The 22,384-nt window shown below is 45.6% G+C and overlaps 1 protein-coding gene and 2 long non-coding RNA genes across 7 annotated transcripts in view; 1 reads left to right on the top strand and 2 right to left on the bottom strand.

Moving 5' to 3' along the window:
• The window catches only part of LOC100716760 (uncharacterized), a 247,666-nt gene that overhangs the window by 201,166 nt on the left and 24,116 nt on the right, over window positions 1-22,384 (bottom strand). The window lies entirely within an intron of this gene.
• Window positions 652-7,260, bottom strand: Glyctk (glycerate kinase). 2 transcript variants are annotated; one of them, XM_063248971.1, is made up of 5 exons: window positions 7,200-7,260; window positions 6,218-6,627; window positions 5,866-6,017; window positions 5,068-5,243; window positions 652-4,522 (listed from the first exon to the last, which is right to left on the bottom strand). In XM_063248971.1, the coding sequence occupies exons 2-5, from the start codon at window positions 6,586-6,588 to the stop codon at window positions 3,656-3,658; spliced, it is 1,566 nt and encodes a 521-aa protein (XP_063105041.1). In that variant the 5' UTR covers window positions 6,589-6,627; window positions 7,200-7,260; the 3' UTR covers window positions 652-3,655. The 2 variants fall into 2 exon arrangements, with proteins under 2 accessions (XP_063105041.1, XP_013015442.1); XM_013159988.3 differs by lacking the exon at window positions 7,200-7,260 and adding an exon at window positions 6,775-6,881.
• LOC134476090 (uncharacterized) lies at window positions 9,336-9,876 on the top strand. Its single transcript, XR_010047567.1, has 2 exons — window positions 9,336-9,401; window positions 9,685-9,876. It is a non-coding gene; the product is annotated as an uncharacterized LOC134476090 (long non-coding RNA).

Raw genomic sequence — 22,384 nt, 5'->3', positions numbered from 1 at the left:
AACAAGGCAGCCTCCCTGCGCCAAGATTTCCCTACAATTCTCCTTGAAGAAACCAATACCTCTCCTTTCTTTCTCTTTTTCCCTGAGCTGCCCACATACACAAAGCTTGTGCAGAGAACCACCTGTTACAGGCAGCTCTACAAAACAGAGGGCAGTAGATGTTGTTCCCATTAGCCAGAGGGGAAAACTGAAGCTGGGAGAAAGGAAAGGATCAGGACAAGGACCTAAGACCTTAGTACCACTCCGGTACTCCTTGCAGGCCACTAAACTGCCAGCTCATCAAGATCCTACATGAGTGTGGAGTCTCCTTACAATACCCACCAGATGCTCTGTCTGTCCTCAAGCTCCCAGTGGCATTCCCAGGAACAAAAAGGCTGTTACCTCTGGGGATATTTGAGCCAGGGCTACTAGCCTTGGTTCCAAAGTGTGCATCTAACAGGCACTCAGACTGGCTGAAGGCTGCAGGGTTGAGGGTTTAGAGGGGAAGTACAGAAGGTTCTTGGAGCACTATAATATACATCTGTCCACCTAAGACCCTCACATGAGCTCTCCCCCAACTGTTGTTGAGCAGTTCCTCTAGAAATAGCTCACAACTAAATATATTCCAGGTCCTTCATGCCTCAAACAAAGAATTAGACAAGATAAGCTAAAAACAGTTCTGAAAGTTTATTTGAAAATTCAGAGGTGATGGGGTGAGGGAAAAACTAATTCTGCAGAGGAAACTTAGGCTGGACAAAGAAAGGAAAGGATAAAAGCAAAAATAAAATGCACTCTGCATCTGATGCAGTGTGGGCTACCCTGAGGAGTCACAATCATGGATTCCTCATGGTGTCTATGTCTTACATGACATCCACATCTCATGGGAACCAAGAGAAATTCCACACACGGGCTTCTGGGAATTACTTGGCAGTGGGTATCTTGTAATTGACAGGTCCCACTTATTTCTCCAGCCAGCTGGGCCACACCGTGGCCCTATATCACCACCCCCTATAGTAAGGAAATTACCCTCAGCATCAAGATCCTAAGACACCTTCATGATGACATTCCCTGACAAAATCTTCATGAGACTCACTACCGCTATCAGCACAAAGTTAACCAACTCAATCTGGCAGGAACACATTTGCCTTTGCTCTGCCAGCCTATAGGGGCCCCTTGACAAAGGCCTGCTCAGTGACTGGTCATGGGTGGCACTAGATACACACACACCTACACATGTACCTATGCCCACACACAGAAGTGTATAAGGTTTCAAACACACACCTTTATATAGAGCCCCACCATTCACTGCATATGGTTTCCCACAAAATCAATATGGAACTTTCCATGCAAGCCAAGCAGAGACCAACTAATCTGCTTCTTGGATCTCTGGGGAAGCCAGATATGGTCATGTGACCATCTCCCAGCACTTGCAGGCAAAAGTGTATCTTCTGGCTCTGGGTGAGCCCCAGAAAGCCTGAACCCTTGAGTGTGGCAGAGGACAAAAAGCCAAGTTCTAGCCAGGTTCTCGTCCTGGATCTGTGGCTGGCTTGCTGTGCAGCCCACAAGCCACCTCTGTTTCTCCAGCTGTAAGACAAAGTGGTTTGGATAAGTTATCCCCAAAGGGCTCTCTACTGCTCAGCTCATGCAAAGCGCAGAGAACAGAGAGGCCTATGAAAGCTGAAGCAGGCATGGGGTCTGGGCACTCTCTGGGCAAAAGATTCTAGATTCAGGGTTCAGTGATGAAGTGGGTATAAGAGGGGAGAAATCTGAGCCAAGAAAGACAAAAGCCAAAAGCAAAAAGGAGGGGAGGACCTTAGTGATTCATAATTTACATTTACGGAGCAAATAATCTTTGAGTACTCACAGTGCAGGGATTTATCTATCATTTACACAGACCTACAAATACTTTCTTATCTCTGGGGGCCAGAGTAAGCAAATGTAATGGGTGAAGCCGACAAATCATACACCTCTGTATGTATGCTATAGGAAAGGGCCCAAGGTAGCAGGAAGAAGCCTCCAGCAAGACTCTTCACATGTACAAAGCCCTCAGCAGCTCTGGAAGCACCCATGTGCTCCCACAGCAGCCTAGCGCGCCCGCCTACTCACAGATGCCCTCCCTATGCTAACACCACCCTACGCTCCCCCAACCACACACACACTGAAGACAGCCCTCCTTCCCTGCTCTTTCTGCAACTTGGCACCCTGTGTTAATGAACTCCTGAAGATGAGGGCTGAGGCTAGGAGGCCACATCTCAAGCGGACAGAACACCATTGATATGTGAAGACCTCCTGAGAGTCTGGTCAAGGTCAGCAGGACAGTGGCTCAAATGCTCCCCTTTGCTAAACCTCCTTGGCATTAAGCCCAGTTCACCTTATTCTCCTCCCTCCTGATCCCCACAGCTTGCATTGCATGAACCAAGTCCCCATGTCATGAACCCCTGCTAACTAGGCAGGGCAGAACCAAAGTGGGGAAAGGAAGATCCTCCCAGGAAGGCACACCAGCCCTGGTCTAGAGCTCCCTGCAGCCTCCAGGTAGAGCCCAGGACCACAGGAGCAGCCCCAGGCCTCGCTGTTCTCTATGGCTTTTTATTCCTATGTGATTCTATTGCTCACTCATATAGGGATTGGAGCCGTGGCGCACGGCGAGGATAGTCAGCGGAGGCCTCCGACACTGCACAAGAGGACCTGAAGTGAGCTGGCACCTTCTTTTCCCAATCCAGACTACCAGCCAGCCCAAGGGAGCATTCTCTGCTACTCTCCTCAGTTGCTGCTTCTCTCACTAGCTCTAACAGAAGGGACCCCTCATTGCTCTGAAGCATCATATTGTCACAATGCTTGGAGACCCCACTGAGGGGCTGGCACTAGCTCAGAACTGTGTCCGAGTTGGCTGAAGGACCTGAGGGTGTTCAGCCTAGGAAAATGGAGCTGGCAACAAGAAAACAAGGTCCAGTATCTTGCGGGCTGGAGAAGCTCCTGGACAAACAGATGGCTAGGAAGTGTAATAGGGCTGCCCAAATACAGAAGGGCTATCCTTGGTGGCAGGTGGCAGGTGGCACCCAACAAAGCATATAGAAAGTTGGAGGGACTGTGCCAAGGATGCAACTAGAAGTTGCTGGTGTGCAGGGTCAGCTGGTGGCAATCTTTAGGCCTGTCCCTGCTCGCCCACATTGAAGCTGTTGGGCACCAGTTTCCAAAGATACAACATAGCCTCCCATTTATATGAAACAAGTCGATGTGCCCAGCAGAGGGGCACAGGAAATTCCTGTTAGGTTCTGGCACCATGTCTACAGCCAGACTACACTCCCCTCCCCAGCAGCTCCCTGCAAGTCTCTGCACCTAGGAAAGATGCATAGAAAACCCATAGTGTGGTCCTTTTTATTTCCAGTCTTTCTAGCTTTACTCCACAGAAGAAACAGGTTAAAGGGCTTGTCCAAGAGACTGTGCAGAGGAGAACTGGGACAGTGAACTGGCCAAAAGGCTTGTCCTGGTCTTCAGGGCTGCCTACTGCCATGACAGAGAGCAGAGGAGGAAGAAAGCTCCCATCTACAGACCTCATTGTGGGGAATTAAGACAGAGCAGAAAGGTAAGAGAGCCAAAAGCAGCCAGGACTGAGAAGGGTAGGAGCCCTAAAGCACATGGTTTTGGGGACCCATTCTTGTCTTCCTGGCCCTTTCCATCACTGAGGCCGCAGCAACAGGAGGTGGGTGTCCATGACATTGGTACCTGTCAGCCCCGTATATAATAGATGTGTCCCACCGTGGAAGCGGCAGAAAAAGGTATGCGAGTCATTGTGTGCTAGGAAAGTGGTCACATCCAGCCCCTCGGCAGCAGCCTGGCTGGTAAGCTCAGGGATAACCCAGGCCCCAGCAGCACTGGTGGGCCCATCCTGCCCATCAGTGCCACCACTCAAAAATAGTACCTCAACAGGTCCCAGTGGCCATCTTGCAAGCTCTGCTCCAACACGCAGGGCCAGTTCTTGGTTCCGGCCACCCTTGCCTGAGCCCTGCAGCTGCACTGTGGGCTCCCCACCAGCCAGCAGGCAGACTGGGCTCTGAGCCTCTGCTACAGCTTCCAGCACCTCCTCCAGCTGCAGGTCCGAGAGCTGGAGCTTGACTGCAAGCTCGTGAAGTTTTGCATTCTCTTCTACAGAGGCCCCAACTGTGGCTGGAGTAAGGTGGGCTCCAGCCACACGGGCTAGCATCCCATAGAACTGAGCCACACTCTTCACATCGCCCTGTATGGCTGCACTTAGCACCACAGCCCGGTAGCCTAGCAGCTGAGCCTGCTTCTGAGCCTCTGCCAGTGCCAGTGTGTTAGAGCCAATGATCACATTGAGGACATGACCACAGGAGGGTGGCCCTCGGGGATCAGAGTCAGCCTGGGAAAGCACAGTCTTCACGGAACGCGGCAGGGCAGCACGAAGTCCACAGCGATTGAGGATGTTCAGGCAATCTTGCACATTGTGGGTGTTGGCCACAGTGGGGCCGCTGGCAATCACATCCACAGGGTCCCCTACCACATCTGACAGGATCAGGCTCACCACCTGAAAAGGGCCACAGCACAAGCCTCAATCTCACCTTCTCCTTGCACAAGAATCCACAAAGACAAACTGCACCACAGGTTCTGCTACCTAGTGCATTTCCTCCTGGCTCATTTCTTTTCCTCTTCATTCCCCTCCCCCTCCTCCTCCTCCATCTTTCACAATACTAGGCATTGAACCTTAAGCTACATCTCCAGCCCTTTTTTGAATTTTATTTTGAGACAGGGTCTCACTAAGTTGCTAAGTTGCCCACACTGGGCTCAAACTTGAGATTCTCTTGCCTCAGCCTCCCAGAGTACTGGGATTATGGGGATGTGTCACCATTTCCAGACTCCCCGCCTACTTTTAACAACTCTCAGGTAGGTCTCCAGAACACCTAGCCCTGAGGATACCCTCTCCCCTCCCTGAAGCCCCTTCTAGGAACCTCCCCTAACCTGGCATGTGACTCTCACACCGAGTCCCTACTGATTGTGCATGCTGAACTTACTTTCATCTCCCAAATATGACAGGAAGCTCAGTGCTCTCTGAGGAAGAAGCAACTTACACACCTGGGCAGGGTAGGCAGCCTGAGCCAGCCCTCCACCCTTAAGCTGGGAAAGGGCCTTTCGGATGGTATTCAGCTCCTGGATGGTAGCTCCTCGGGCTTCCAGCAGCTTGGTGAGCATCTGTTTCTCCTCGAGGGTGACAGGTGGGATGGGGGCAGGCAACAGAGCTGACCCCCCACCTGCACAGTCAGTAAAGGTATCAGATGGAGGGGTATCACAACCCAAGGAACCAGGGAGCAGCAGACAGGCCTATGAAGGAAGTGAGCTGGGAGAGTGGGATTAGGGTGCCCCCATCTGGACATGTAGTGAGTGTGTGCAAAGTCACTAGGCCCTGGGCCACCAGAGGATATCCCTGCCAGCACTGAAAGAGCTAACAATCCCTGAAGAGCCTGGAACATGGCAAAGAGGAGAGAAAAAAAGCAGAAGACCATCATCTCCATAAGGTCTGGAGACCAGGTTCCAACCCTGAGTAACAATGGTACAGACAGCAACATGAAGAGCAATATTTTCCAAAGATTCTACTAAGGTGCCAGCTCTGCCTTAGATGCCTGTGTGAAGCACACTTTCTCTTTGTGCCCTCTTGGTATCGCCCAATATGGTCAGTTTGCAGGAGAGCATCCACAGCTGAGGGGGAAACAGTGACTGGCCCAAAGCCACCCAGGAGAAACCATCCAGGCTCCTCCCTGCCTCACTTGCTCTCAACATCACCCTGTGACTCTAGGGGCCCAGATCAATTTCTCAAAGGCCTAGTATTTGGAACACACCCCTGCCATCTGTCCTGAGCCAACATGGCACCTGCACCTGAGATAAGCACGAGCAGCAGGTCATCAGCTGTGAGACCCTCAGCCAAGTGCTGGATGGCCAGTGCAGCCCGCAGCGCATCACGATCTGGTAAGTTGTCCTCTGCACCTTCAAATACCTTGACACGGCTATGTGGCTTCAACAACATCTCCCTGAAGAGGAAGGAAACAGAAAGAGATGGGGGGGGGGTCCTCTCCTCCCACCTTATTTCTTGGCTGTATATGTGAAGGGACATAAATGAGGATGCCCCTTGAACTCCTTCCTGAGGCCAGACCAGACCCAGAAGGAAAGGGAAGCTGATGAGGAAAGGACAATCCAGAACACTAGGGAGCAGCCCCCAACAGCTCCTTACTGTTTGCCCGCATGCTCCATGGCAGCACAGATTCCCTTGGGAACGCTGATCACACCTTGCACAAGATGATGGCCCAGTAGCTTCTCCACTGCAGCTGCCATGCCCAGCACAGCCTTGCCAAAGCCCACAAGGTACAGATTTTGTTGCAGCTGGAAGGTCCGGTCCCGTACCTTCAGCTGTCTACCATCTGGATCCAAGGACAGTGCCCTTTGCAGCATGGGGCCTGGCTGCATGGCACCCACAGCACTTTCAAACAGCAGTCGTGCCTGCTCTGACAAGGCCATGCCACTGGCCATCCGGGCCACTGGGGCTCCCCAGAAGAGTGAACGTGAGGGGACTCGTACCAGACAGGTCAGAACCCTACAGGCCATGCCCCTCTGCTCTCAGCATCACCTTGTACTCATGGCTGCCTAGGGTGAAGAAAGCACAAGTGAGACCAGGGACAGAATCCCCTATGGCCACCCCTCCAAGGGCTCAGGGCTGGTAGATTCTATGGCTGCTGCTGCAAAAATTAAACCATCTAATAGGTTAAGTAGACTTCCTGAAGCACACACTACCTGATCTCACTCCAATCCTTGGAGCCCAGTCCCACCACCTAGAAAGTCCTCCTCTTCTACAGATCACACATTGGCCTTCTGGATACTCATGCCCCAAGTCCAAAGTTCCTGGCCCATCCTCCTAAGTCACCCCTTTGGCTGAGAGTTAATCATTTACAAAAGAAGCAGTTCACACCAGTGAGCTCTGGTTCCAACCCTTTTCTATCTCTTGTTCTTAGCTTCACCAAGAGCAATGCCCGTTTTTGGCACTCATGCCTTGCCTCTTTACCAATTCTGCTGCCAGGAGGCTATTGATTGTCCCACCAGCTGACCTCAAACTCATTCACCTCCAGTCTGCTCTTGCATTAGCTCCTGACTGGGCTAGGAAGCTTGGAAATTCTGGGTCTGTGTGGCAAGGGTACTGGCTCATCAGCAGGGGATACAACCTGAGGAATCCAAGCTCTCAGTTCAGCAAGAGTTTCAGGGACAAATCCAGCATAGCAGTTAAATAAGGGAACTCACATCTAAAATTCCAGCACTTTAGGAAGCTGAGACAGGAGGAGCACAAGTTTTGAGGCCAGCCTGACAAAATAAAGATTCAGTAAGACCTGTATCAAAATAAAAAAATAAAGCCAGGCCTGGTGGCACAGGCCTATATTCCAGCACTAGGTAGGCTGAGTCAGGAGAATCATTGCATGTCTGAGACCAGCCTGGGCTACCAAGTGAGCTCAAGGCCAGCCACTACATACCAAGACCCTGTCTCAAAAAGACTAAATAAAATAAAAAGAGAGAGTTTTGGGATTGTAGCTCAGGGCAAAGGCCTTGGGTTCAATCCCCAGTCCCACAAAATAAATAAAATAAAAATCGGAAATAGCAAAACTTGTCCCATGGAGGAACTTTAGGGAAGTCCCTAAGCACTTCCTGAGACCATGAGCGCTAGGGGGCCCAATTCACAGCACAGGAAAAGGTACCCTTGTACCCACTTAACTAGCCAGACCCGATCCTGCCAAGAACACCCCTTCTGGCTCTAAAACAGCACAAATAAGTCCTGAGTTACACTACACAAAGTGGGTGGCTAGAAGAGGCAAAGGCCAGGATCCTGTAACTTAACCCAAATAGTCATTTTCTCCACTGGACAGAGTGAAAGCTAGAGAAGACTCAGAGTGAAGGTCAGGAAGCTCAAGATCTACAGTCAATAAAGCCAAAAAAGGGGGCTCTTTTGTAAAAAGACATCTACCGTTGTTAGGTTTTGTTTCCAGGATTGAGCTGAGAGCCTTGCATATGCTAAGCTTGCACTCTACCACTCTACACACCAGCCCCTAAAAAGACATCTACTTTAATAAATGCCTCCCATGAATGCTGCAAACTATATCAGCAAGTGTGGATACAGCAGGAAAAGGAGACTCAGAATTGGATTTCCAGCTCTACCATAGGTTCTCTGAGTGCCTCTATTTCTCTCACTGACACTCTCACTGGTAAGCACAATTATCTAGCATGCTTGAGGCCCTGGATCGGACTTTCCAACATGTTAAAAAAAAAAAAAAAAAAAAAAGAAGAAGCCAGGTTTGGTGCCTATAATGGCAACACTCAGGGAACTCAGATAGGAGGATCACCAATTTGAACCCAGGCTCAACTTAGGTGCTCCTGGAGATCGGCTCAAATAAAAAATAAAAAAGGTCTAGGAATGTAATTCAGTGCCAAGGTCCCAGAGTTCAACCCTAAGTAATACCAAAAAGAAACAAAGATTCAGCCTTTGACATTCTCAGGCTTTCTGATGCTGTCCACTGTAACAGAGAATTCTGAACACTACCTTATTCCGCACACAAATAACGTGGCAACTTTCACACCTTGGTCATTTTACCGGCATTGTTCTCAGACTTCCTATAAAATACCAGCCATGTCTGACTCCTGTTGTGACAAAGAACACAGAAGCCACTGCCAAGGAAACTGAAAAACGTGCCCAGCTTTCGCCAGGGGAAATCCCTGGAACTTTCCTGTTAGGTTTGAAGCTAAAAGCATTCTCGCACCTAAAACATTTGATGTTCACAGCCTGGGAGAACGCTATACATTCTTCTCTGACAAAAGCCTACAGCAGTCCAGCTCTGCTACTAGATTCCAGAGTCCAGGACAAAAGGACGCCCAAGGCTAAGACTGCCAGGTAAAATACATAAAAATTCAATCCAATTTGAATTGAACTCACATCCTACACCCTTCACTTGCAAATCTGCTGACTCACAAAAAAAACGCCCAACATAAAAAAAAAAAAGAACGCCAAAATACTTAGAAGCCCAGGCCTGACTCCTCCCCTGCACCGAGGGCGCTGACGCCACTTCCACCCTTCATCTGCCTTTATATGACCCGGAAATGATAGCATCTGTGTCCTCGGAAAGGAAAGGGTTGCAGCGTAGTGCTAGGAGACGGGAGCCCACTCCCCCGAGCCCACGGTCGCTAGAGACAGGGATTATCCAGCTGCCGCATGGACCCTCGCGAGACACATTTACGGCCCTGCGGCTTTTGGCCGCGGCTCCCAGGGAGTGCACCGGAAGTGGCGGGGCGACGTCCGGAAGTGGAATTGGGCGGGGTGGGACACCGGGGCGGAAGGTGCTGTAGTTACCACCCATGGTTCCTATCGACCCTCCCAAGACCTGGTAGGAGTCTCCCTCAGCCGTCAGCTATTTCATCTCTGCCATGGATTCTCAGTGGCTTACAGTAATCGTGCCCCTTCTCACCGGATTGCCTTGATCCTACCCTTTCTTTATTCTGTAAAATCAGTCGTTAAATACATTCCGGAGCGCCCACTAGCTGCTACCGGTAGACAAACGACTGAACAAAAAGAATTGACAGCCACTGTCCCCTCACAAAAAATATACTAAATCATCCTCACTCTTTTTGTAATCCAACAACTCATTGGTATTTCCTTCTCCTCCATAGCCCACCTCAGCAAGAGATTCCTGATCCATGAACCCTGTAATCGTGTGCTGCTTGTAAGCAAGAGATGGTGGCCTTCATAATTACACCTGCTGTCACCCTGTCCCGCCTTGAGGAAAGCTCAATTCATAAGTCCTGACCAGGTTCCAAAACCACAAGAGAATAGTTTTTACGAATTAAAACATCTCTTCCCCACTTGCTGGCTTTGGGGGGGACCACATCTCCATAGGTCTCCAAAATGATCTCTGTTCTTGTCATGAACTCTTCCTACACGTGCAAGTGTGCACACACATGCGCACGCACATACACACACACAACTCTCTCCAGCTAGACTTTTAACAACTTGTTAAAATAGAGAACATTTTATTCCCTATACCAAATGATTCTCCACCTTATCAAAATAGTCATCTTTCGAAAGATTTCTCCGTTTTAATGTCCAATGAGCTGTAAGTAGAAGTAATGAGGGTCACTTCTGAGTACAGTACTTAGCCACATGAGAAGTTCCAAAGCATTTTTTTCTGTTTGCATCCAGCATCTTCTCTGCCAATCTGAGACCTTTGAGTGACTCAAGGGAAGAGCCACTCTACAACCTACAATAGACATGTGCCCAAGTGGACAATAAACATTTAATAGGTTAAGTCACTAAGATGTGGGAGTTAGTGTTACTACAATTTAACCTGTTCTGGTTGACACCTGCACTTGATCCTTGAATTTTAGTTAAAATACCAGAAGTTCGAGCTTGTATCTTAGAAGCTTGATCAACACTTTATTGACATTGGATCATCCACAAAGTATTTATTATCATCTTTGGCATTCCTGTTGCTAGATGTACCAGCATACTTCAGGTCATACATGATAAATCCCTGTAGCTCTTTCACAAATTATATGACAATAGTGAAGAAATCAAGAACACTGTACTATGTATTCAGAAACTTCAGAAATCCTGGTACACTAATACCATGAAGCTAAACTGAAAAGGGGAGCCATGTGTAGTGGTGCCTGCCTATAATGGCAGCATTCAGAAGGCTGAGATAGGAATTCAAGACCAGCCTGGGATATCAACTGAGACTCTGTCTCAAAAAAAATAAATTTCATAAGGAGAACCCCTCCATATCTCCATATTAGTGTTGGATTTTTATAGCAGAAAAGATTTTCTTTCTTTCTTTCTTTCTTTCTTTCTTTCTTTCTTTCTTTCTTTCTTTCTTTCTTTTTTTCTTTCTTTTTAACCAGAAATCAAACTCATGATCTCATGCTTGCCAGGCAGGTGCTGTACTGCTGAGCTATAGTTATTCCATCAGTTCATGTAATTTCTGAGTCCACTCCCTTTGTTTGTTGGTTTGGTTTGTTGAAAGTGATCAAACCCAGGGCCCTACATACATTTTACCTCTAAGCTTTACTACCAACCTCTTAGATGTATTTGAATTACAACTGAATAGAGACAAACAGCAGAAAGGATTCAGGACAAGCAGGCAATGTAAGACTAATTCAAAATGAAAAATAGTGAATATAAATGTTCTTCTCCAAGCTGAATTCAATTGGGTTATTCCAACATGAAAAATATTGTGAGTTACTATAGTGCATCTGTCTTAGTTCCTTGTGCTTCTATAACAAAATACCACAGATGAGTAATTTATAAGCAATAGAAATGTATTTCTCATTGTTCCAGAAACTGGAAAATCCAAGATCAAGGTATTGGCAGGTTCAGTATCTGATAATATCCTCTTGGCCTCCAAGATGAGATCTTGTTACTATATCCTCTGAAGAAGACAGTGACCTTGTTATAGGATTAGGGGGTCTTGAACAAAGAACTGAACAGGACACCCAAAAGGAACAGCAAAACCAAAGATGTATTCAGAATGAAAATGCACTCCACAGAATGAGAGTGAGCCAATAAGAAGAGCTCACTGACCCAAGGAGGCCTGGTGAGGGTTTTAAGGTTGGGGTGGAAGTGAGGAGTTGATCTGAGATTTTTCTGCTTCCTACGAGTGGCTTAGTTGTGCTGTGTTATGGTTTGTATCTAGATAGCCTCCTAACACCTCATGATATAAAAAATTCAGGACAAGTTGGAAAGTAAGATTAATTTAGAATCAAAAATAAAAATAGTGAATACAAATGTGTTTAGTTTTTCTTGGTTATTATGACCCGAAATTATCATGAATTTTTTTTTTTGTACTGGGGACTGAACTCACAACCTAGCTCTTACCAGGCAGGCACTTATGCCACTAAACTAAATCCCCAGCCCTATCATGAATTATTATAGTGCATCTGACTTAGTTCCCTTGCACTGCTACAACAAAATACTGCAGACCTGGTAATTTATAAGAAATAGAAATATATTTCTCATACTTCTAGAAGCATTAGCAGGTTCAGTCTTAGGTGGGGCTTCTCAGAGATGATTGTATCTAGAGTGTAGGATGCTAGGATTAAGTGTGTGATGCTGGAATCAAGGATATGTGATTACCAAATTAGTCCACTGACTGATTTGGCATAGTTCTGGGTGTGGATAATGGGAGGGATAATGGGAGGCCCACCCTGGATGTAAGTGCTATCCATAAGAGCAGGTAGCCTGGACAGATGAGAAGGGACAGAACAAGGACTGCTGGGGTGGCTTGCTGCTGCTGCTGCTGTCTTCTGCTGCCTCCTGCCGTGGCACTCTGCTTTGGAGTCAGCCAGTTATCGACTGAAACCTCTACAAACTGTGAGCCAAAATAAACCTTTCCTCTTTTAACTTTGACCATCAGCAATTTTGTCTCAGCATCAAGAAAAGCAACTAAGACAACCCCCCTTAGGAGCTGAAGCATTTGACTTTTTTAAATGGCGTTTGGAGGAACTATCATGGTATCTGTCTTAGTTGCTTTCTAGTCACCAGTGCACAATAACCACACCTACAATTTAAAGGAGAAGAGATTTATTTTGGATCCCAGTTACAGTGCACAGTCAGCTGGCCGCAAAGTAGAAACAGCGTGTTGAAAGGGCCTACTACAGAGGAAGATATTCATGTAATGGCTACCACAAAGTGGAGACTGAGGGAGGGTCCCAGAAAGGAAATATATACTTCCGGGTCACACTCCAATGACAGATCTCTAGCCAGGTCCCACCTTCTAACAGCATACTCAGCTGCTGGACTCATTCATGGACTAATCCATCCATGAGTACAGTGCCCCCATGATCCAGTCACCTTCCAACACATAAGGCTTTGGGGGTATACCCCAGATCTAAACTATGTCCATGAAGGGAGAAGGATGTCAAAACTGCAAAATCAATGGTATGGCAATCAGAGCTGGGGTCAGCTAAGGGTTACTGAAAACCACTGGACACATGGTGAAAGATTTATTGTGTATAAACTAGATTAACCTGGTTACTTTTTCCCATTGTATTTAGACCTAGATAGCCTATTCCCAGGCTAATGTTTAATTCTGAAGATGGATCTAACCCAGAAAGCCTTGGGAGGGTCTCCCTATTTTCTTCAACCATTGCCTTAACTACCTCCTGCTTCCTTGTCACTTGGCAGAAGGTAGGAGGGCAAAAGACCTAACACTTTTACAGATGCCTCTTTTATAAAGGTCCTTAATCCCATTCACAAAGGATGAGTCCCATGACCTAATCATCTCCTACAAGCTGCTCACCCTTTTATTTTAGATGTGTTCTACTAAGTTGCTTAGGCTGACCTTGAGCTTGAGATTCTCCTGCCTCAGCCTCCTGAGTAGCTAGGTAACAGGTGTGTACTGCCAATGCACCCTTCTAGGACCCACTTCTTACTACTATTGCTTTGAAAATTAAATTTCAATATGAATGTTATTGTTGTTGTTTTGAGACAAGGTCTCATTATGTAATTCAGGCTGACCTTGAACTCACTATGCAGCCCAAGCTGGTCTCAAACCCACAGCAATCCTCCTGCCTCATCCTCCTGAGTGTTGGCCCACACTCAGGACAACATAAGTTTTGGAGGTTTACAAAATATTCAAACCATAGCAGCACTCATAAGGGAACCTGGGGAAAATTCACTGTAAAATCCACAGTGAAAATAATAGTGATTTTTTTGAATTAATACAGTATCTAAGATAACTCAGAGGGGTATCAGTTACCAACACCAACCTAGAGGCAACTGCATCATAGCTCTTAGACTCTGCAGCCCCTTTTTCTCATCCTTGATGTCCTCAGCCTTGAGCCTCAGAGTCCTATCTGCCCAACTTCTTTTTTCTTACCATGAGCCCCTAACATCTCATAGAATGTGCAACAACTTGCCTAGCACCTGCCACAAGGACTACAAAGGGTTCAAGTGTACAAAAGCTCCCCTGGAGGGCTTCCAAGTTAAGCCCTGCAGTAACCTTGAAACTGGGGAAGGTGCAGTCTTGCTGCCACCCAAGGCAGCCAATAACTTGAGAGTGAAAGTGATAGAAAATGAAAAGATTTTATTTGCAACAAGCTAGTATGTTGCAAGATGGGAGGCCAATACCTGTAATCATCTTGCCTGGCGCCACTGAGAGAAGCTGTAATCGCCTCTTTTGTCAGAATGTTATCTCGATTTCGGTAAGTGGCTGCCCCTAGTATAGTTCATTAATCTTTTTTTTTTTCTTTTTGAGGCAGGGTTTCACTATGAAATTCAGGCTGCCCTTGAACTCACATCGAACTCACAGCAATCCTCCTGCCTCAGCCTCCTGAGTGCTGGGATTACAAGTGCGAGCCGTCACTCCTGGCCTTTCTTAATCTTAAGAAATAGCAAGTTGTGGAATCTGGATTATGAGTACCTTACCTCAGTCCATACATCACTTAATGATGGGGTCTATGAATCTAAGAAAACATGATTGACCAGAGACTTGTTGTTTGAAGGTCTGTGCATCTGATTTCTGTTACAACCAGTCTCTGCTTTCTAATTTCCCAAATTTGTCTTTTAATTGTGACTTTTCCTGTAACCTAGGAATGGAGCATGCAGAGAAAAAGTGCAAATGCATTTTAACTGATTTTACATGTAGTAATTAAGTTATGGATCAGGGTATACAGAGTTCCTGGTGAACTGAAAAGAGGGGAGGAAAAAAAGATCTTTTAACTTATGATTGGACTTCAAACTTCCAGCAAACTGACCCTATCCACTCCTTACCTATCTGTGTTTCTCACACACCACTATGGCTCTGAAGTACTGGATACTTCAGGGGGGTGAAGCCAGAACATAGAGGAAGTTAGATAGACAGGGTACAAGTCCTTAATCGTTAACCTAAAGTAAAGTCAGGGCTTAAGTGAGTTAATATACCAGAGGTCCCTGATAGTTAAGTTAAGCAAACTATCAGATCCTAATGGAATACAAGAGACAAAGAACTGGTCCTTACACAAACAGGGGAATCCGTGGAGGAAATAAAGTTCAAAGGAAGAAGCTTGTTTTCCAACACCAAAGGTCTACCAGTGACTAGGACCATCCCTGTGTTGTGTCACATTCATCCCTACCAAAAACTGTATAAAAAAGCCAATGGGCTTACAGGAGGCAGGAGGATTGATGAGAGTTTGAGGCCAGCCTGAGCTACCTAGTTCAGGGCCAACCTGTGCTACACAGTGAGATTCTACCTCAATTAATTAATTAAGCTAATGAGCTTAAACATCTATGGTGTCTGCCTTACAGAACCCCTCCCCAAGCCTTTCCTTTCATTGTTTCTCATAAAAACACATCTGGCCATTCTCTACTGTTTGTTGTCTGCTGTTTTGTCAGTTTCAATCTTTTTGCCCCAAAACAAGGCCTTAGGTCATAGCACAGGCGGAAGCCAGTCATCAGGGCAGCTCTAGTGAAAAATATGGTGCTGAATAAAAAGAGGATGCAGATCAACAGTCCTGGAGACCTGCAGAGTGCTTACTAGGAAGCAGCTCATTTGTGATCAGGTAAGTAGCTGAGGAGGGGCCACCAGAGCCCAGTACAGTCCTCTCTTAGTATCTGTCCTTGGTATTCACCAATAAATGGTTTCAAGATTCCCACAGAAAATAAAATCTATGGATACTCAATTCCATTATAGTGGTAACTTGACAGTCATTAATTGGTTCATGGAGGTGCAACAGGTGCAAAAAGATGAATACCTAATTAATTGGGGTGGAAAGAGATGAGCCATAAAGCAACTGTCATCAAAAAACTGTAGCTTATACATTGAGTACCAAACAAATCATGAATAACAGCACAAAACTCTGGCATCAGAATGCATCAGGTACCAAATCTAACAAGTTTCAAACTGAATGAGTGTAAAAATTGTCACGCCAGATCCAGGAAAGACCTTCTCAATAAACATGCCATTCTCAACAAACAACAGGAAACCACTAAAAGGACCATGCTGCCCTCAGCAAACAGAACAAATGGCCATGAAAAGTTTAGGACTGAGCATACAGTCCTCTGGGTATCAGAATATCCAGCAGTGTCTGCATGCATGCATGCACTATTCTTGGAACTTTGACCCCACACATTCCATCCAGATTACTTGGATTTATAAACCCTATCCCTAAACCCCATATAAACTTATCCTCCCTTCCAGGCCACCTGCTGATCTCGGCCTGCCTGTACCTTTATGCTAGAATTGGATGTGGCTCTCCCAGCACCCAATCTGTTTGCCAACAGAGACACTGTTCTCAGCAGGGACTCAGATCAGCACCAAGGCTCAGCAAACACAGAATGTCATAAAAGAGATAAGAAAGGACAAGGAATCTTGCAGGTCCCCAGGCATCTGGAGGTACCCAAAAACACCTGAAGGATTCTGCCCACCAAGGTGCAAGACAACCAGAGAACTTTGACCACAGATGTTTATTAACATCTCCCCACCTAATGTTCCTTGCCCTCTTTCAATCTCTATTGAAAAAAGGTTTGGCTGGGCATGGTGGCTCATGCATGTAATCCCAGCACTCGGGAGGCTAAGGCAGGATCATTGCAAGTTCAAGACCAGCCTAGGCTACAAAGTGAGCTCAAGGCCAGCCTGAACTGCACAGTGAAACCCTGTCTCAAAAAGACAAAAAAAAAAAAAGAAAAGAAAAAAGGTTTGCTTCTCTTTGTTCCCTACAGACAGCCTTACTGCCCTCTATCTGCCTGCATCCACATATTAAACCATACACCTTGCTGCTTTCACAAAAGCCTATCAAGTGGTCTCTGCCTCACTTCATGTTCCTTACAGCACCTAGATGAAACTAAATCTATCCCTCTTCATACAAGCCTGTCTCTGGGTATTTCCTCAAGTGTCGTTAACAACAAAAATAACAATATATGTTATTTCCATATAGCCTATGCGCATCCTCCTATATACTTTAAATTGTCTCTAAGTTACTTATAATACAGGGCTAGGAATGTAGCATAGTGTTTGCCTAGCACATGTGACACCCTGGGTGCAATCCCCAGGATCAAAGAAAAAATTTTAGCCTAATATAATTTAAACATTGTAGTCAGACATGGTGGCACAGCAGTTGGGAGGCCAAGGCAAGACAGTTCATAAGTTTAAAACCAGCCTCGGCTACAAAATGAGTTCAAGGACAGCCTGAACTACATCCCAAGACCTGTCTCAAAAAAAAAAAAAAAAAACACTGTAAGTAATTGTTACATTATATAATTTAGGAAATAATGAAAAGAAAAAGCTCCATATGAATTAGGTACAAATGCAACACTCTAGAAGCCTAACTATTGAATTGTCAGAAAAGGTTTTTAATCCTTCAGAAACAGTTCAGTAACTTTAGAGATAGCTCCTCTGGGGCATTAGGCAGCCCCTTCTGCTTCTGGGCAGTCAAGGTTTATGTGAGAAGATCCTATCAATTCTTTCTGCAACAATAAGACATTGTTTGACAACAATGGACATTGTTCAGTGTGAATGGTTATTTGCCCTTTATCCTAGAAACAAGGCCTGAGCTTTCCAGTGCAGGAGAGTGTGACTCTAGCATTTATTGGCTGTGTGACTTTGAGAGTTACTTAACCTCTAAGAATCTTCTAGTCTTCACTAGTAATATGGGGCTAAGAGAGGTTGGGAACGTGTAGCTCTAAGATAGAATGCTTGCCCAGCATATATGAGGCCTGGGTTTGATCCCCAGCATCACTAGGGAAAGAAAATGGAGCTAAAAGCATTAAATAATTGTTTCAGGTACCTGTAGAAAGACTGCAAATTGTGGCTATGCTATTTGGGCCGGCTTACTAGGTATGCAACCTGTAAGTCACATTGGGAACTCTTGTAATCCACAAACAAGCCCCCAAACTCGAGTTCAAAAAATGAAGCAAAACCATATTTTAAAAAAGCAGCACTGATTTATTTTATCCTTGGCCCAGAGACACAGTACAGTAGCTGTGTGTCGCTCCTCCATACTTGCAGCCTTTATGTACATATCACAGTTTACAAAGTAAGGGGTTATGGGTGTGGATCAGGAAATCTGCTAATGGGGAAGACCTTTGTTTTCCTTAGCAGAGAACAGAGAAGTCTAGCAGTAATTAACAATCTTCTGTTAGCTTATTTTAGCACCATATCTATTATTTGTAGAGGACAACAATGGTTAACATTATCAATTAGGATAGGTTTTTAGGGATTTATAATTCTTTATAGAGGGGAGCATTGATTAACATATCAATTAGGTCACCCAGAGGGGGGAAAAACATACAGAACAGTACGGCTGGCCACATTACAGGTATTTTAGTCATATAAACATAACGAGGCTCTTTTTGCTAGTGTACAGCAGGAACCACACTCAGGATTTTGGTCTTCATTTAATGTTTTATCGTTACCATCTTGAAATTCTTAACAATTTTTTTAAGAAAAGAGCCCACACACACACACACACACACACACACACACACACACACACAGTGTTTTGGGCCCTGCAAATTGTGTAGCTAGCTGGTTGAACTCATGATCTTGTGCTTGCCAGGCAAGCACTTACACTGCTGAGCTAAATCCCTGGCCTGAGGCACTCTTTTCACCCAGACTCCTGTTCTTCCAGAGCCTCAGGATGTTTCCCAGAGATTCCAGGAGGAGGACATATCCTAACCCTGAGCTACATGGTGAAGGAGAGAGGGGTGGCAGTTGGTTCTCAGGCAGTAGCGAGGCCTCAATGTCCTAGCTGCATGGGCCAAGGAGCTCTTGATTCAAAAAGCTTAGAAAACCTGCACTCAGCATATTTATTAGCACTCCTGGAAGCCTCTTTTGAGTTGCCCAAAGGCTTCCACTGTTTACTCCCCCAGGGAGACTGAACACAGCATGTAACTCAGGAGTGATAAGAGCTGTGGGACTGGATTGAAATTAGTTATTTATTCCCTGCCAAACAAGAAACAAAAACTCACAAATGTTCTCATCTTTTTCAATGCTTTTAAGCAGTTATTAATTTTGCCATGGAGTTGGGCATGACGGCACACACCTGTAATCCCAGCACTCAGGATACTGAGGCAGGAGGATCATTGCGAGTCCAAGACCAGCCTGGGCTGCAAAGTGAGCTCAAGTCCAGCCTGAGCTGCATAGTGAAAGCCTGTCTCAAAAAGACCAAAAAATTTTTTTAAAAATTTACCACAGAGAGAGCAAAAACCAATGAAAAATATGTTTAAATGAATACAAACATTGCTGAAGTTCTCTTTAACTTGATAAAAGAGATTATACTTTCAGACTGATGTCATCTCACTGGGTACAGTGGCACTTGCCTGTAATCCCAGCACCCTGGGAGTCTGAGACAGGAGAATTATAAACTTGAGCTCACTCTGGACAATTTAGCAACTTATTAAGACCATATGGTCCTGTCTCATTGCTGGGACAAAACACCTGACACCTGAAAAAACAAAAGCTTTCTTTTGCTCACTGTGTGTAAAGGTTTCAGTCCATAATCAGTTGGCTCCAAGGCAGGGTGACATGGCACTGGGGCAACACTTAAAGGCAGCAACCAAAACAAAACAGCCAGAAAAAAAGTGGGTAGAGCAAGCCTCTCTTCCTTTCTTATACTGTACACAGGTCACCCCTGCCCCTCCAGGGCTAGTGTAGCAACCACAAAATCTCTGTGCCCTCCTCTTATTCAGGATGAGGCTATTTACAAGTCAAGATCCTGGCTCCCTACTGACTCTCTCAGTTAAACTTCTAAACTTCTCAAGTTGACACAATGTATCCATAACAATCCACCCCTTGTCAACTTGACAACAACATTTCTTTAAATCAGCCTCCAGATACAAAGGCATGCTTATTCTTAGCATTTTATAAATTAAATGTTAAACACAGGTTTAACACTCCTTTAGAAGCAATGTTAAGTATATCAACATTATATTACATTAGAACCACAACATTCTGACCCTAGCCCCCCAAAGACTCATGTACATCCCTTTATGCAAAAGGCATTTAGTCCATCAGAAAATGTTGCCAAAGTCTTAACAGTTTCAGCATTGCTGAAAAGTTCATGTCCCAAGTCTCCTCCAAAACCTAAGGCAAACCTTAGCTGCAAGCCCCTGTACAAATGAAAACAAAGTTAAACACTTCCAACATGCAATGGCACAAAATAAACTTTCCCATTCCAAAAGGTACAAACAGGAGGATATGAAGCATTGGAACCAATGCAAGTCCAAAATCCAGTAGGGCAGATATTAAGTCCTGTAGTTGTAAATCCAACGTCTGAAGTAATCTGTGGCAAATTGTGAGCTCCAGAGGGCTTGTGTGGATCCATCCCCACAGCACTTCTGGTGGTTTTAGCTACCACAGCTTCTCTCTTGGGCTGGCTTTGCTCTCTTCTTCCAGGCTTCCTTGGACAATCCACATTCCTGGCATTTCCAAATTTCTGGGTTCTCCATGGCACCTTTGGCTTCACACTCATAGATTCATACACTGTTGGGCGCAGGCGCTCAACATACCATACCCCACCCGGGACTAAGGACCACGCCAGCTTCCGCAATGCGCTACGTCCCTCTTTAAATTAGCCAACCCGTGCGCACCTCGTGCTCACTCCGTATTCGCCCCATGCCAACTCTGTGGCAACTCCTGATTGGCCACAGCTGGATATAGTAGCCAGAGCCTGCATCCCATTCCCGCCCTGCTTCCTCGTGGCAGCCTGTGATTGGTCACGGCCAAATATATAAACCAGAGCCCGCGTAAATAAAGCAGCAGTTAACTGTCACCCACAAGAGCCTCTCCTGTTTCATTGGGGCTGCGCCGGTCAATACACTGCCCCCTCAGGGGCACACTGCCAAGCCTCCCAGGACCTCTGAAATCAGGGTGGAATCTTTTCAACCTCAGAACCTGTGCATTCTCCATGTGCCTAAAACCAGCTCCATATGGATGTTGCCAAAGTCTGCTGCCAGTTGGAGCAGCAGACACAGTTTCCTCTCTCTTGGCTGTAGGGTTGAGTGCCTGGATCATTGAGCATTCTGAACCTGATTGTGAGAAAAAATTTTTTCTATGTCACTGCTATTCTGGAACCTCATGGGGCCTCTGTCACCATTCTGGAACATGGTACTCTATGACTTTCTTGTCCAAACAAAGTCTTCCACTTTTTCAGTTTTGAGGCTGCAAAGGGTGGAGACCGGCTGCCTCTTTCTTCCCTTGATGTCCACAAGCCATCTTTTTTATTTTTCTGTTCCTTCTCAGCAATCAAGATCTCAGCTCTATCTTTACAGTTCAGTTTCCTGGTCAAACTCACAATGTTTTAAGTCATATTTCTGCACTCTTTGTTCTTAATTTGCAACATAAATCTGACTAAAAGCCCCAAACAATAGCCATGCCACAGTTTCAACATCTGACTGCCTTGAAATTTCTTGAGCCAGATTAATCAGTCCAATAATGCCCTTAATCTTAGTCTCAAGAAAAGTCTCTGGACATGAGCAAAATGCAGAAAAACTTTTGCCAAGTCATAACACACATTATCTGGACTCCAACAACCACTGCTGTTGTTCTTCCCAGAAGAAACCTCCCAAGCCTCGTCTTTACCAGTAGGATTTCTCTCAGCCTTCTAGTCTCCTGATGTCTGACCAGAATCTCCCATACAGAGCAGTCTAAGGCATTACAGGGCTACGCTTTCAGGTGACATCTCCAAACATTTCCAACTCTTCCCACAAGTCAATCCCAAAAGCTCTTGAACCACATGGTCAGGTGTAGTCACAGCAACCCTACTCCACTGGTACCAAATTCTGTCTTGGTTACTTTTCTCTCATTTTTGGGACAAAACACCTGACACCCAAAATGAAGAAAAAGCTCACTATGTGTGGAGGTTTCAGTCCCTAATCAGCTGGCTCCAAGTCAGGGTGGCGGGGCACCAGGGCAACACTTCAAGGCAGGTGGTAGCCATTGTTAGCTCCCTATCATCTAGTTTTGAAGTCCTGTAGTATTGTCATTGTTTTGTTGGGTTGGGTTCTGTTCTGTTTTGTTCTGTTTGATTTTATTATATCTGATGGAATGGGCAGCTATTTCAAAGATAACAAGACATATTATGGTAGCCATTTTGGATTTACTCTTATCTTGTTTTGAAGTCCTTTGTGACATTCATTATCTTGTTTTATTAGTTCCATTCTGTTCTGTTTTGTTTGGTTTTTACTATGTTTCAAGGTATGAGCAGCTATTTTGAATACAACAGGAGGTATTACGGTAACAACTGTTGATTTCCTATTGTTCTGAAGTCCTGTGTCACTTATACTGGTTTGTCTGGATTGGCTTTATTCTGTTATATTTTGCTTGGTTTTATTCTATTTACAATAAAATAAAAAAATAAAAAGGAATCCATGATATGTGCCCAAGCCCTGAAACAGGAACCA

Source organism: Cavia porcellus, unplaced genomic scaffold (genome assembly GCF_034190915.1).
Source record: "Cavia porcellus strain 051 isolate PalLab524CR breed Dunkin Hartley unplaced genomic scaffold, mCavPor4.1 scaffold_5, whole genome shotgun sequence".
Taxonomy (NCBI): Eukaryota; Metazoa; Chordata; class Mammalia; order Rodentia; family Caviidae; genus Cavia; species Cavia porcellus.
Note: the sequence above shows the minus strand (reverse complement) of the source record. Positions and strands in the feature narration are given on the sequence as shown.

What these genes read in the sequence shown, in the direction of transcription:
- Glyctk (XM_063248971.1), bottom strand. Translation starts at nt 6,588, where the DNA reads ATGGCCTGTAGGGTTCTGACCTGTCTGGTACGAGTCCCCTCACGTTCA. An exon ending in GCTGCTCGTGCTTATCTCAG is followed by an intron (nt 5,244 to 5,865) that starts GTGCAGGTGCCA and finishes CTGACTGTGCAG; the next exon opens with GTGGGGGGTCAGCTCTGTTG. An exon ending in AGGCTGCCTACCCTGCCCAG is followed by an intron (nt 4,523 to 5,067) that starts GTGTGTAAGTTG and finishes GGCCCTTTTCAG; the next exon opens with GTGGTGAGCCTGATCCTGTC.